Genomic DNA, 15,683 nt, shown 5'->3' with positions numbered 1-15,683 from the left:
GCGTGCAAGGCAGACGCCCTACCGCTCACGCCAGCGCTGACGCCTAGGCAGGTTTCAAGGAGGCGTTACCCCTTGCAAACGCAGCCGCCAAAGCAGCCGCAGGCCCCACATCCGGTCTCGATGATCGACGTTCTCTCTGTCCAATGGCATTCTCCACTAGGGGCGGGGCTCACGTAGCCAGGCCAATGGGAAGTCGCGTCGGCCCAGCCAATAGCGTGAAGGCAGTGGGCGTGGCGGGAGGTTTGAAACTTCAGGTTTGGGGAGTTGAGCTGCTGAGTATCCAGAGGTTGCATTTGGAGCTGGGTGAGTGGTTGGGAATCGAGTCAGGGTCCAGCAGGCTGGAAGATGCCGCCTTTTGTTTTCTCGGCTGGTTCCAGGGAACTCGAGCAGCCAGGGGGAGAGGCCTGATAGCAATGGGGACTAAGCTCTGGATCGCTTCTCACAGGTATTTATTCATTCATTCATTCCCTCCTCGCTTTGGGCCTTGCCCAGCCTTAGTTTGTCCTCCTGGCTGAAGATGGGCTCCGCCAAGAGCGTCCCTGTCACTCCCGCAAGGCCTCCACCGCACAACAAACACCTGGCTCGGGTGTCAGACCCCCGGTCCCCCAGTGCTGGCATCCTGCGCACTCCCATCCAGGTATTGTGGGTCCCAGTTCTTCTGTTTGGGGCTTTGTTTTTTTTTCTTTTTGTTTTTTTTTTGGGCCACACCGAGTGAGGCTCAGGGTTTATTTACTCCTAGCTATGCACTCAGAAATCGCTCTCGGCTTGGGGGAACCATAGGGGACCCTGGGGGATCAAACCATGGTCTGTTCTAGGTTAGCACATGCAAGGCAAACGCCTTACCGCTTGCACCACCGCTCAGGCCCCAGTTGTGGGCTTTGTTTTCCAACTCTCTCAATCCCAGTCTTGGCCCAGGGAAGGAAGAAGTCTCGGGCATGTGACTTGTTTTAACTTTTGGTCCTGACAGGTGGAGAGCTCTCCCCAGTCAAACCTATCAGTAGAGGAGCAACCGCTGGAAGATCCTAATGAGGAACAGGAGTGTGATCCCCGCTCACCTACCCTCGGCATTGCTAGGACACCTATGAAGATCGACAGCGGTGAGTGTTGGGTCCTAGGGGTTCCTGATAAAGACTCACCTACTGTTGCTGATGCTGGGAATCAAACCCAGGGCTGCACATATGCAAGGCAAGTGCTCTACCACTGAGCCTGAGCTGACTCCTGGTTTGTTTGCTTTTGGGGCTACACTCAGTGGTGCGCAAGAGTAACCCCAGGCAGTGCTTGAGGGCACCACATGTGATGCTGGGGATCAAACCAAGGTTGTCTGTGTACAAGGCAAGCACCTTAAGCTCTGTACTTACCTCTCTGGTCCTCTTGGGCACCTGGCAGTACTCAGGGGTTACTCCTGGCTCTGCACTCAGGAATCACTCCTACCATATGGGATGCCAGGGGTAGAACCTGGGTTGGCCTAAGGAAATGGTCTATCAGCTGTCTCCACTCGGCTCCCCTATATCTTTCTTTTCTCAGCATTTCGCTTTCTCTTGAACCTTGATTTCTCTTTGCCCCATCTGTCACCTACTTAGTCGTGAATCCCAGGACTGTGTGGACCTCTATCTTTTCCTCCTAGTTGATTAAATGATTTCTTTTTCTTTTTCTTTTTTCTTTTTTTTTTTTGGTTTTTGGGTCACACCTGACAGCACTCAGGGGTTACTCCTGGCTCCAGGCTCAGAAATAGCTCCTGGCAGGCTCAGGGGACCATATGAGTTGCCGGGATTTGAACCACCGTCCTTCTGCATGCAAGGCAAATGCCCTATCTCTATGCTATCTTCGGCCTCCTTTTTTATTTTTTTAATATTTTTTGATGGAATAATTTCTTTTTCTTTTTTTTATTTTCAAAAACAACTTTATTCATGACACATATTTAAAAAAACTCCCACCCCTGGAAATGAGCTAAAAAAAATAAACAAAATCCACCTCCCACCTCCCTGTTCCCACTTCCTCCCGTTCCCTCCAAATAAAAGGGAAAAAAATAAGCAAAGAAAAAACAAAAACAAACAAAAAACCCTGAAAAACAAACAAACAAAAAAACTTCCCAAAATCCCCAAAACAAGTTAGTGCATTTCCCCAGGGGGAGGGGAATTTACACTGGAGCCGCTGGGAGCGGAATGTTCGGCTACAGAAACCTGCAAAGAAAGACACTAAAGGGGCCGGGCAGTGGCGCTGGAGGTAAGGTGCCTGCCTTGCCTGCGCTAGCCTAGGACGGTTCGATCCCCCGGCGTCCCATATGGTCCCCCAAGAAGCCAGGAGCAACTTCTGAGCGCATAGCCAGGAGTAACCCCTGAGCCTCACAGGGTGTGGCCCAAAAACCAAAAAAAAAAAAAAAAAGAAAGACACTAAAAGGGCCCGGAGAGATAGCACAGCAGCGTTTGCCTTGCAAGCAGCCGATCCAGGACCTAAGGTGGTTGGTTCGAATCCCGGTGTCCCATATGGACCCCCGTGCCTGCCAGGAACTATTTCTGAGCAGACAGCCAGGAGTAACCCCTGAGCACCGCCGGGTGTGACCCAAAAAAAAACAAAAAAAAAAAAAAGAAAGACACTAAAAACAGAAAAAGAAACACAAGAGGAAACAAAACAGATCACCAGGCAATCTGGAAGGGCAGGGAGCCCAAGAGGAGGTTGGGGCGGGTGGGAGACCTGGCAAGACAGGAGCGAGCAGGCTGGACGGAGAGCAGCGAGGGAGAAGATGGAGGGAAGGTGACAAGCAGAACAGTTTGATGTCCTTCCAAAGCCCTGGGTAAAAAAAAAAAAAACCCTACTACCCATGCCCACCTACCCTTCAGCAGCCCCCGAGGGGTTGAAGCGGGACAGTGAAACATGGGGAGCAGCTTGTGCAATTGAGACGTCCACAGCGAGTCCCCAGAGCGAATGAGCAGCCCTCTGTCCCACCCCTGGGCCTTCCCCTACTCCCCCAAAGCAGGTCCCTCAGCAGTTATTTATGGGATTCTCCCCCCTTCCACAGTATCTTTTTTTTTTTAAATATTTTTTTCCCATCAAGGTCATCTTCTGTGTTTCTTTTTTTTTCCTTCTTTCCTCTTTTTTCCTCTCTCTCCTCCTAATATACACTTTTTTTAGTAAGGGGAATACCATGATGTAGCTCTAGCCTGGCCCCTGTAGATGCAACCCCGGGGCCTGGTGTTAAAAGGACTGTAGAGCCGAGAACGGGAATTGCTGTAGTTGGTGGTCCGGGCTCAGTATCGGGCTCGTGGGAAACCTGGTCTGTTGGTTCGTTTTGGGATCACCTTTCTTTGTCTTGATGGAATAATTTCTATCATTGGCTTCTTGCCTTACCACCTCTCTCCCCTGCAGACCCCATGAGCCCACTGATGACACAGCAAAGTGACATTCTTGAGATTGAAGACTCTAAACTGAATCTGCCCTCAGAACCTGTTCTGCCCTTAGAGACACCGTCATCTTCTGCATTGGACTTGTCTCTGGGTACCCAGTTTGCCCTGGAGGACCCAATGGTATCCAGAACCCTGAATGAGCTCCCGTCCAAACAAGCAAATTTCAGGGAAGAAACAGGGCAGCTCCCAGATACCCCTGTTGCCAATCAGATCTCAGACAAGCCTGTGAAAGACTCCGAGACACCCAGATCTTCAGGTACAGACTCGAAGGGCAAAGGGTAAGGAGAGGAACCTTGGAATAAAGTTTGTGATGTAGGGGAGGGATAAGCTGTATGTCCTATATTTGGCTCTTACCCCCACCCTAGGGTCAAAGCTCAGTAGAAGGAAGCCCAAAAGCAAGGTATTGGGGAGATCACCTCTCACCATCCTGTCAGATGACAACTCCCCGGGTACGCTGATGTCATGGCAGGTAAAGGGACAGAGAGTGAAAGCTCTTAGAAAAACCACATTTGAGGAGGGGAGGCCTGTTTCCCTGGAGCTTTCTTCTGGAAGCTTGCCTCCAATGGACACTCTGCTTTTGCAGGGCAAGCGGCTTTCTCCCCTGAGCGAAAACATTAGGGACCTCAAAGAAGGGGCCCTTGTGGGAACAGGAGGACTTCCGAAAGTTGGAGGACGAGCATGGGAGCCCGGCCAGGACCATGACAAGGAGAACCAGCATTTCCCCTTGGTGGAGAGCTAGCCTGGGATTCCACAGCAGTTGGCTCCCTTAGTCCTTGGGGGACATTCCGCTCATCTTGTCTCAGGAGACTGGAAAGGCTGGTTTCCTTTGAATTTTCCCTGAACTGTGAGAGTTTTGATTGTGCTTTCTCTGTGTTTTTTGTGTGTGTGTGTTTTTTTGTATATTAAAGGAGGTGATTTAATGTGCTATTGTGGTTTTGATTTTTTTTTTTTTTAATTGTGACGGGGGCTGGAGCCAGAGCAATGGCATAGTGGGTAGGTTGCTTGCCTTACACACAACCGAACTGAGTTCAATCCCCAGCATTCCATGTGGTCCGCTAAGCCTGCAGAGCCAAGAGTAACCCCTGAGCGCTGCCAGGCGAGGCACAAAAAAACAAACAAAAAAATGTGGGGGGATATATCTTGTGTGGTGTTCAGGGGACCCTGAGGAGTAGGGGATCAACCTTGTGATCTTGCAGTTTGGGACATAACATAATTGCCAGAGCAGTGGTGCAAGCGGTAAGGTATCTGCCTTGCATGCGCCAGCCTAGGATGGACCGCAGTTCAATCCCCAGGCATCCCATATAGTCCCTCAAGCCAGGAGTGATTTCTGAGCACATAGCCAGGAGTAACCCCTGAGGGTCACCAGGTGTGGCTGAACACCCCCCCCCAAAAAAAAAACCCAAAACAAAAACCATAATTGCAGTTTTTGGAGGGTGTGTGTACCCATACCTGATTATCCTTAGGGCTTACTCCTGGTCAGTTCGGGACCATATGGGATGCCTGAGGTTGAATCTGGCTTGGCTGCATGCAATGCAAGTTCTCTACCTGTTGTATCAAATGATCTTTTTGGTTTGGTTGTTGTTGTTGTTGTTGTTGTTGTTATTGTGGTCTTTTTTCTGTTTTGGGCCATACCTAATGACACTCTGGTTATTTCTGGCTATGTGCTCAGAAATCGATCCTGGCTGAGGGACCATATGGGATGCCGGGGATTGAACCCAAATCCATCCTGGGTAAGCTGCATGCAAGGCAAATGCCCTACTGCTGTGGTATCACTTCAGCCCCTTTTGGTTTGTTTTATTTTTGCCATACCTGGTGGTGCTCAGGGACCGTATGGAGTATTGGGAATTGAACCCAGGTCGACCACATGCCAGCAAGCACCTTACCTGCTGTATACTATTGCTCTGGCCCCTTAAGTGATGTTTTAAGCATATGACTAAGGGCCTGGAGCAATAGCATAGCAGGGTGGGTGTTAGCCTTGCTGGTAGGCTGACTCCAGTTCAATCCTGGGCGTCCCATATGGTCTCCTGAGCCTGCCAGGAGTAATTTCTGAGCACAGAGCCAAGATTAAACCCTGAGCACTGGGCTGGAGTGGTAGCACAGTGGTAGGGTGTTTGCCTTGCACACACCATCTGAGTTCGATCCCTAGCATCTCATATGCTCCACCAAGCCCACCAGGAGTGATTCCTGGAGGCTGGAGTGATAGCACAGCGGTAAGGCATTTGCCTTGCATGTGGCCAACCTGGGATGGATCTGGGTTTGATCCCCAGCACCCCGTATGGTCCCCTGAGCCTGCCAGGAGCGACTTCTGAACGCAGAGCCAGAAGTAACCCTTGAGCACTGCCGGGCGTAGCCCTCTAAAACAAACCAAAACAAAAAAACCCACAAAAATAAACCACAAAATACTTCAGCAACTCCCTAGTGCATGAGGGCAAAATCTCAACTGTTAGCTTGATGTTATAGCTTGACTCCTTCTCAACATAACCTCCTGAATGGACAGATCCATGCATATTGCAACATGCCTATGCTCCTGGCCACCCAGTAAAAACCTCTTCTGGACCATTTTGGCTGCCCTTACAAGGCCTGGCTTCTACCTTCACCTCCTTATTGCACAGTCTAACCAAGACCAGCCTTTTTTCAGCCCACATCTAATTTTCTTGTTTGTTTTATGGGCCGTACCTGGCAGTTCTCAGGGCTTACTCCTGGCTCTGCACTCAGGGGACCATATAGAGTACTAGGGATTAAACTCGACTCAGCTGCATGCAAGACAAGCGCCTTCTCCATTATACTATCTCTCCAGCCTCTCTCTCTCTTGAGTAGAGGCTGCAACTTTGGATAATGGAAGTGGAGAAGATAGCCAAACACCACAGCCATACTAGGGTGCTACACTTTATTGCAGGAAGAAAAAAGGAAAAAGCATAAGAGAGAAGAGGGCCCCAGAAATGGTGCCTGAGCCATGGCAGTCACTGGATTTTGAGCATCCTGTTTGGGCCACCCCATGCTGGCGGAGGAGTCCTAGCCCTAGAGGCATGTCAAGGGCTGGGATGCTTGGGATGTCCTTCCTCAAGGGTGACACTATCAGGAACATAGAAAGCAGAAGTCTTGGGAGGAGCCAGGGCAGCTGTGTGCCCAATGCTCCTGATGCTGCCCCCAAAAGACACCCTGCCCAGAGTCTCCACTATTCTCTAGGAGGATACTGGCTGGGAATGGCAGCTGCAGGCTAGAGGATGAAATGCTTTTAAGCAATTGGGAGGAAGAGCAGAGGGGACACTTGATTGTCTTCTTTAGTCCCCCCATTTCCGGCCATATCAGTTCCAGATTTTAAGGAAGCTGTCCCACGAGCCTGTGGCCACAGCCATGCCATCAGCAGTGACCCCCAGGCAGCTGACTCTATTGTCGTGGCCAGAGAGGATGCCTGCGAACAAGGGGAAAGGGGTCAGTCTATTGACTCCCTCTGGAAATGAGTTCCCACCCATGGATTCATCAAGCCCAGGTGGTGGAGTCTGAGAGAATTAAGGAAGGGTTTCCCCCTGGCCTATTTCTTCCTCCAGCGTCTGGCATGAGAGGACATAAGAAAGGCAAGGACACCTCCATAGTTTCTGGAAATCAAGACAGAGGACCCTTTGGTCCTGATTTCTAAAAGATATGGAGACCCAGAATGGAAGGGACTCGGGTGCTCAGAAATGAGGCCACAGAGTCAAGATTTGGGTCTCTCTAGAAGGAATTCTTTTTTTTTTTTTTGGTTTTTGGGCCACACCTGGTGGTGCTCAGGGGTTACTACTGGTTGTCTGCTCAGAAATAGCTCCTGGCAGGCACGGGGGACCATATGGGACACCGGGATTTGAACCAACCACCTTAGGTCCTGGATCGGCTGCTTGCAAGGCAAACACTGCTCTGCTATCTCTGCGGGCCCAGGAATTCTTTTCTAAATTTTTTTGTTTTGTTTTTTTTGGGTCACACCCGGCGGCACTCAGGGGTTACTCCTGGCTTTGTGCTCAGAAATCGCTCCTGGCAGGAACGGGGGACCATATGGGATGCCGGGATTTGAACCACCGTTAGTCCTGGGATTTGAACCACCGTTAGTCCTGGGTCGGCGCTTGCAAGGCAAACTCCCTACTGCTGTGCTATCTCTCCAGCCCCTAGAAGGAATCCTTTTGGGGGGCGGGGGAACTGAGGGTTTTGGGCCACACTCAGAGGCACTCAGAACTTTTCCTGGCTATGTACTCAGAAATCACTCCTGGCAGAGCTTGGGGGACTGTAAGGTGGTGCCTGATCGAACCAGAGTTAACTGCTTGCAAGACAATGTCCTACCCACTGTACCACTGTACTGTTGCTCCAACCCAGGACAACCTTACTTTTACAAAACAATACTTATGGTGGGCTGGAGTGATAGCACGGTAGGTAGGATGCTTGCCTTGCATGTGACTGACCTCGGTTCAATCCCCTGCATCCCATATTGTTCCCCGTGCCTGCCAGGAGTGATTCCTCATTGATAGCTAGGGGTAACCCCTGAGCACTACTGGGTGTGGTCCAAAAACATAAAACAATAAAAACATACTTCTGGGGGCTAGAGAACTATTATAGTGGGTTGGGAAGCTTGTTTTGCATGAAGCAGATATAGGTTCGATCCCCATATAGTCCCCAGAATACCATTAGAAATAATTCCTGAGCACAGAGCCAGTAGTAAGACTTGAGAATTGCCCAGAAAACAAATAAAAAATAACATAGGGGCTGGAGCAATAGATAACATAGGGGTAGGGTGTTTGCCTTGCCCACAGCTGACTCAGGTTTGATCTCATGCACCCCATATGATCCCCTGAGCCTTCTAGGATTTATTCCTTAGAGCCAGGAGTAATCCCTGAGCATCATTAGGCATGACCCAAAATTAAACAAACAATACAAATTATACTTCCTGGGCCCAGAGAGATAGCACAGCGGCGTTTGTCTTGCAAGCAGCCGATCCAGGACCAAAGGTGGTTGGTTCGAATCCCGGTGTCCCATATGGTCCCCCGTGCCTGCCAGGAGCTATTTCTGAGCAGACAGCCAGGAGTAACCCCTGAGCACCGCCCGGTGTGACCCAAAAACCAAAAACCAAAAAAAAAAAAAAACAAAAACTTCCTTGGAGTCAGAGCAATACACAGTCAACCTGCATTCGATCCATCCCTAGCATCCCATGATTTCCCTGAGTACTGCCAGGAATGATCCCTGAGCACAGAGTCAGGAGTAAGCCCAGAACAGTACTGGGTGTGGCTCAAAAATAAAAAAAAGAGGGGTCAGAACAACCCAGTACAACCATAGGGCTTTTGCCTTGCATGCAGCTGACCCAGGTTTGATCCCTGGCATCCCATATGGCATCCAAGCCTGTCAGAAGTGATTTCTTAGCACAGAGCCAGGAGTAACCTCTGAGTGCTGCCAGGTGTGGCCCCAAAATTTAAAAAAATAAATCATATTTCTATGGCCCAAAGGGAATAGATTCTGAGGGTGAGAAGTTGGGAACAGCCGGGAAGAGAAAAGAAGGGTTGCAAATGAAGGGAAGGAACAGTGGGGCAGGGATTCCCCAGAGGAGATCCGTATACCCCAGAGGGTTGGGGGCTTTCCCGTACCCACACGCTCGCTCTTCATGGAGTCCCAGATGTTGCAGTTGAAGTCGTCATAACCAGCAAAGAGCAGGCGGCCACTGAGGGAGAAGGCCACGGATGTGATCCCACACAGGATGCTTTCATGGGAGTAGACGGCTAGCTCCTGGTCAGCACGCAGGTCAAACAGGCGGCACGAGGCATCGTCTGAGCCAGTGCAGATGGCCTCCCCACTGGGAAAGAACTGGGGGGACAGAGATCCTAGGGGTCAGGACTCATACCCCGGCACTCACTACCTCTCAGCCCTCTGATCTCTAACTTTTTCTCAGCTCAGCTGCTGGGCCTGGCCCCTCCCCAGCCCAGAGATGCTCTTCAGGGCTCTCATCTATCACAGGCCTGCTGCAGACTTGGGGAGTTCCAGGACCCCTTCAAGTGCTTCCAAACTGGAGCTGGTGGGTAGCTGGCCTAGGGTTCTGGCTACAGGGGTGGTGGGTGATCCCAGATGCTGATAAGTCTGCATCCCAAAAGGGGAGAGTCAGAATGAGAACCAGGCCCCCTAGACCCTGTTATATCTCCCCTTATGACATGTCAGATTAAATGGCGCCGGCTGAGAAAGGCCACTATCGATAACTTTGTAAGTCACGGTTGGTTAATTAAATGAAAAATTCTCACTTGTTCTTCAGTCTGTGTTCTCCCTCAAACATGAATTCCACTTCTCTCTGTTTCTTTTTTTCTTTATTTTTTTGTTTTGGAGCCATACCCGGTGACACTCAGGGGTTACTCCTGACTATGCATTGAGAAATCCATCTGGCTTGAGGGACCATATGGGACACCAGGAGATCGAACCTCAGTTAGTCCTTGGTCAGCCACGTGCAAGGCAAATGCCCTATCCCATGTGCCACCACTGCAGCCCCTTCTCTCTGTTTCTTAGCTTCCTTATTTCTACTCTGGAGAAGTCTGTTTTCTCTTGAATACATATTTCTCCCTCTTTCTCTCCTCTCATATTTCTAAATAAGTTTCATAAACCTTTTCGGAAAGAGTGAGAGTACAATAGGGAGGGTATTTGCTTTGCATCTAGCCAATCTGGGTTTGATCTCCAGCATCCCATATGGTCCCCAGAGCACAGTAATTCCTGAATACAGAGCTAAGAGTAACCCCTGAGCACCATTATAGGTGTGACCTCCCCAAAGAGCCCTCAAAACCCAAACTCCCAAACTACCTTGCTTTACTAACATAATAATAATATTAATAATAATAAAAATTTATAAAATAGGAAATGAGGAGCCGGAGAGATAGCATATTGGTAGGGCATTTGCCTTGCATGTAGCCAACCGAGGACAGATGGTGGTTGAAATCCTGGCATCCCATATGGTCCCCTGAGCCTGCCTGGCAATTTTTTGTTTTGTTTTGTTTTGGGTTACTCCTGGCTCTCTGATCAGAAATTGCTCCTGGCAGGCACAGGGGCACCATATGGGATGCCAGGATTGAATCATCATTGGTCCTGGGTCGGCCACTTGCAAGGAGTAATACGCCCTACCACTGTGCTATCTCTCCGGCCCAATAATTCTTTTTAAGAAGCAAAAACAATGGGATTGGAATGGTGGCGTTGGGCTGGAGTGGTGGCGTCAGAGATAAGGCATCTTGCAAGCACTAGCCTAGGACGGACTACAGTTCGATCCTCCAGCGTCCCATATGGTCCCCCAAGCCAGAAGCGATTTCTGAGCGCATAGCCAGGAGTAACCCCTGAGCATCAAACGGGTGTAGCCCAAACCCCTCCACCCCCCAAAAAAGCAAAAACAATGGACCAACAGGTAGGACTTTTGCCTTCCACACAGCCCACCTGGATTCAATCCCTAGCTCCCACTATGGTTCCCTGAGCATCACCAGGAATGATTCTTGAGTGCAGAGTCAGGAATAAGTCCTGAGCACCACCTGGTGTGGGCCAAAAAACCAAACCTCCCCCGTCCCACCCACCAAAAATAAAAGCAAAATCCAATGTTACGTCTATGTCGGTATTGTGTCTATGTCATGTAAGGGATATAATCTAGCTCATTGACCAGATCTAGCTAACCTAGCAACGTGGTCTGTCTACCAACTCTAATCTACCCATCCATCTGGCCTGTAGATAATAAAACAGCACAGCAGCCATGAATCTGGGTAAAGAGTATGTGGGGCTGGGGCCGGTGAGGTGGCGCTAGAGGTAAGGTGTCTGCCTTACAAGCGCTAGCCAAGGAAAGACCGCAGTTCGATCCCCAGGCATCCCATATGGTCCCCCCAAGCCAGGGGCAATTTCTGAGCGCTTAGCCAGGAGTAACCCCTGAGCATCAAATGGGTGTGCCCCCCCCAAAAAAAAGAGTATGTGGGGCTGAATTCATTCCTTCTGGAACCTGTTGGTTTTTGTTGTCAGGGGAGGGGCACACAGGCTGTGCTCAGGGCTCATTCCTGGTGGGGCTTGAGGAATTTTTTTTTTTTTGGCTTTGGGTCACACCTGGTGACGTTCAGGGGTTACTCCTGGCTGTGCACTCCAAAATTGCTTCTGGCTTAGGGGACCATATGGGACACTGGGGGATCGAACCACAGTCCATCCTAGGTTAGCCAAGTGCAAGGCAAACGCCCTACCACTTGCACCACCACTCTGGCCCAGGACTTGCAGAATCTTACATGGTATTGGGGATCCAACCCAAGTAGGGCTGCTAAAGCCTTACCCCCTGTATTATCCCCGAAGCCCCCCTCCTGAAACCATCTGGAAGAGGTTAGTTCCCAGTGGAATGATCCCAAGTGGGAAGCCAGCCCCATGTGTAGAGGGTAGAGGCGTGGTCCAGGGGCTCACACAGATGGCGTTGATGTCCGACTCGTGGCCAGTGAATGTCTGCCGGCAGGTGCCCTCCCGCACATCCCAGAGCTTGGCGCTGGCGTCACAGGCCCCTGAGATGAAGAGCTTGAAGTCGGGAGACACAGCCAGGCTCATGCAGTCGCCAGTGTGGCCCACAAACACCGTCTTCTGCTGCCCGGTTTCAATGTCCCACAGGGCACTGCCAGGAGGAGCCACTGTCACCAGCCTGAACCCAGCCACCTCCCACACGCCCTCTCCCCTTGAGTCCTCACCAGGTGGTGTCCCCTGAGCTGGTCACAATGTTGTTGTCATCCAGGAAGCGGCAACAGGAGAGATAACCTGGGATGTATGGGTGGGTGGGTAGAGGGTACAGTTCTCTGGCTGTGGGGCCACCTGGACCCAGCCCTGTGTGCCTGCCCAGGCCAAAGTGGGGTTCCCCACTCACCAGTGTGCGCAGAGAGCTCCCGGCTAACCTTAACGCTCCCCTCCCGTGACTTGAGACTGTAGATGGAGCACATGTTGTCCAGCCCCCCGCAGGCCACGAAGTTCCCCGACGGGGCGTAGGCACAAGTCATGACCCAGGAGGAGCGCAGAGGGATGGCATGCACCTGTGTGGATACAGAACCAAGGCCTGAGCCCTGGAGGGGCCCCAGAAATGGGCACAGGCAGAAGGGAGACAAGTTGGGGCTGGTACCTTATTGGTGGTGTAGGTGTCCCATACGATCAGTTTCCCGTCCTGCGAGGCACTTACCAGCAGCCTGTGGGAAGAACACTCCCATCACCAACCCCCCCTTTCTGCCTTTCATCAAACTGCTCCTCCACCCTCACACCCCCCCATGAGTCCCTCTCACGCCTCACTTGGAGTCAGTGGCCCAGTGCATGGCATAGATCTTGGCCAGATGCCCTCTCAATGTCCGCCGTGTTCTCATCTGGACCCGTCCAGCCACCTCCAGGCCCGACACCAGCTGTAGGCGAAGGCGGGTGAGCAGGTGTCTGCCCAGATTCCACTGCCCTCCCCGTCATGAAGCATCCAGCCTAAGTTACAACCCAGCTTGAGAAAACATGGAAGGTTTGAACTCTGATGGGAGACAGACAGACAGACAGACAGACAGACACAAGCAGGACCAGGATCTTATTGCATTCAAAACAGAGGGCCTGGGGCCGGGAAGGTGGCACTAGAGGTAAGGTGTTTGCCTTGCAATCACTACCATAGGACGAACCAAGGTTTGATCCCCCGGCGTCCCATATGGTCCCCCCAAGCCAGGAGCGACTTCTGAGCACATAGCCAGGAGTAACCCCTGAGCATCAAACGGGTGTGGCCCAAAAACCAAAAAAAAAAAAAAAAAAGAGAGGGCCAGAGAGATAGCACAGAGATAGGGCATTTGCCTTGCATGCAGCCAACCCAGGACGGACCTGGGTTCCATTTCTGGCATCCCCTCTGGTCCCCAAGTCTGCCAGAAGCAATTTCTGAGCTCAGAGCCAGAAGTAACTCTGAGTAGCACCAGGTGTGACCCAAAAACTAAAAAAAAGAAAAAGAAAATAAAGGACAGAAAGACAGGAGCTGGAGAAATAGTACAGTAAGGATAGTACTTGCATAGCACATGGTAGACCCAGTTTGGATCTCCAGCAGCACATATGGTCCCTGAGCATTGCCAGAAGTGATACCTGAGCACAGTGTCAGAAGTAAGCCCTGAGCACAGCTGGTGTGGTCCCAAAGCAAAACAAAAAAAAAATGAGGTAGGCAAAAAAAAAAAAAAAAATGAGGTAGGCAGGATAGATAGTATAGTAGGTAAGGCTCTTGCCTTGCATGTGACCAACTTGGGTTCAACCCCTGGAACCTACATGGTCCTGTGAGTACCTCTAGGAGTAATTTCTGAGTGTAGATCCAGGACTAAGCCCTAAGTATATCTAGGTAAAGAAAGAAAAGAGAGAGAAAAGGAAGGAAGGAAGGAAGGAAGGAAGGAAGGAAGGAAGGAAGGAAGGAAGGAAGGAAGGAAGGAAGGAAGGAAGGAAGGAAGGAAGGAAGGAAGGAAGGAAGGAAGGAAGGAAGGAAGGAAGGAAGGAAGGAAGGAAGGAAGGAAGGAAAGGAAGGAAGGGAGGGAAGAAAGAAGGAAGGGAGGGAGGGAGGAAGGAAAGAAGGGAGGGAAGAAGGGAAGAAGGGAGGGAAGAAAGAAGGAAGGAAGGAAAGAAGGGAAGAAGGAAGGGAGGAAGGGAGGGAAGAAAGAAGGAAGGAAGGAAGGAAGGGAGAAAGGGAGGGAAGAAGGAAGGAAGGGAGGGAAGGAGAGAAGATGAAAGGTAGCACAGCAGCAGGGCATTTGCCTTGCAGGCAGCTGACCCAGGGCAACAGACATGGGTCCAATCTCCGGCATCCCATATGGTCCCCCAAGCCAGGAGCCAAGAGCAACCAAAGTGCTGCCAAGTGTGACCCAAACAAAACAAAAACAAAAGGAAGAAAAGAAAGAGAAGGAAGTCTTAAAGGCCCTCCTCAGCCCAGGTGTAGCTCATGGTTAAGTGCTTAGCAAATGTTTTGCTCTTGTTTTGAACAGTTTTCCCCCAAAATCAGATGCCACCGAGTTGAAGAATTCTTACCACTTGTAGAAAGAAAGTGTCATTCTAAGAAAGAAAAATGGCTGCCAACTGTCAGGGCAAGGCGGCATCTGTCGATGGCTGCCATTTGACTTCAAAGACAGGCAAGTGTGTGCAGGGAAAAATGCCATTGACCAAAATGGTGGATTAGGACACAGGAAACAGGCCAGGGGCATGAGGGCTTCCAGCCACTAGTTTGTCCTCTCTGCCCTTTTGTTTTTTCTGGCAGGCAAGGGGAAGGTGCCTGTCTATACAGAGTCTGTCTACAGCTCAGGGCCTGGCCTAGAATAGGCCTCATGACACGCTAGCTGGATGAGTTCACTGGTGTCCTTCCTCCCTGCAAGGACAAGCTGGGCCACCAGCACTGCGGCTCAGGGAGTGACCCTCTCTCCCCTCCTCAGGCTCACCTCTGCCAGAGTGATGTCAGCACAGGCTTTCCTGGCATCCTGTGGGGGAAAGCAAACATCAGGGGGGTCAAAGGGCAGAGGGAGGCAAGGGGAGGGTGCAGAGGCTTCTGGTGGGGTCAGATTTGACATCTACAGGCTCAAACCAGTCTTCGGAAAAGGCCTGGTCATTTCCAGGAAGGGGGCCTGTAAGGTGCCATTTAAAAGCAAAGCTCGCCCCCCTTTCTCAAGTTCCCAGTCTGTGTTTTCTGGGGTACCCCCCTCCATGGGCTGGTGGTGGGCTTACTGCAATTTGCTGCTTGATCTGTTCTGCTTCTTGCCGCAGCTGCTCCATCTCCCCCATGGCTGACAGGTGGAGGATGATTTCTGTTGGGAACATGGATGTATATGTATGGGATCTTCTCCAAACTTTGTTAATTTAGGGGTGCACATGCAGAAGTGCTCAGGGATCACTCCTGGTGGTGCTCAGGAGACCCTCTGGGGTGTTAGGGCTGGAACTCTGAGTGACTACACGCAAGGCAAACACCCTCCCCACTATCTGGATTCCCCCATTTAGGGTTTGCTTTGGAGTCCCATGGCTGGAAAAGAAGGGTATGACTGGGGGAGGGACTTGCCCCACCTTTCCACCAGCCCCTCCAAGTTTGGGGTCTAGGATAAGCAGCTTCAGCCCTGCTGAGCCCTCCCAGCAGCCCCAGTCCCCTTACTTGGGCTCTCACTGGACCGCTCCCAGCCTTCCTGCTTCGGCTTCTTGGGCACTGCTGCACTCCCTGGGCACACCGCTGTGCCCGCCTGTTACCTGCCCAGGCTCTGCTGATGATGGAGCCTCCCTGGCCTGGCCCCGACTGGGGAGAGGGGACACTGCAGGGAAGGGTAAAGCCCAGGGAGG

At 51.2% G+C, this 15,683-nt stretch overlaps 2 protein-coding genes across 2 annotated transcripts; one reads left to right on the top strand and one right to left on the bottom strand.

The window, feature by feature from the left end:
• The first annotated feature begins 517 nt into the window (after positions 1-517).
• On the top strand, positions 518-4,140 carry CDCA3 (cell division cycle associated 3). The gene is made up of 5 exons (XM_049772117.1): positions 518-637; positions 968-1,103; positions 3,364-3,657; positions 3,767-3,870; positions 3,985-4,140. The coding sequence occupies exons 1-5, from the start codon at positions 518-520 to the stop codon at positions 4,138-4,140; spliced, it is 810 nt and encodes a 269-aa protein (XP_049628074.1).
• A 2,230-nt stretch (positions 4,141-6,370) lies between these two features.
• GNB3 (G protein subunit beta 3) lies at positions 6,371-15,564 on the bottom strand. Its single transcript, XM_049772067.1, has 10 exons — positions 15,502-15,564; positions 15,084-15,163; positions 14,801-14,839; positions 12,666-12,772; positions 12,502-12,565; positions 12,253-12,415; positions 12,080-12,146; positions 11,805-12,006; positions 9,002-9,218; positions 6,371-6,813 (listed from the first exon to the last, which is right to left on the bottom strand). The coding sequence occupies exons 2-10, from the start codon at positions 15,138-15,140 to the stop codon at positions 6,707-6,709; spliced, it is 1,023 nt and encodes a 340-aa protein (XP_049628024.1). The 5' UTR covers positions 15,141-15,163; positions 15,502-15,564; the 3' UTR covers positions 6,371-6,706.
• Positions 15,565-15,683: the final 119 nt, after the last annotated feature.

Source organism: Suncus etruscus, chromosome 4, assembly GCF_024139225.1.
Source record: "Suncus etruscus isolate mSunEtr1 chromosome 4, mSunEtr1.pri.cur, whole genome shotgun sequence".
In the NCBI taxonomy this organism is placed as follows: Eukaryota; Metazoa; Chordata; class Mammalia; order Eulipotyphla; family Soricidae; genus Suncus; species Suncus etruscus.
This window is presented reverse-complemented; position numbering and strand designations above follow the sequence as displayed.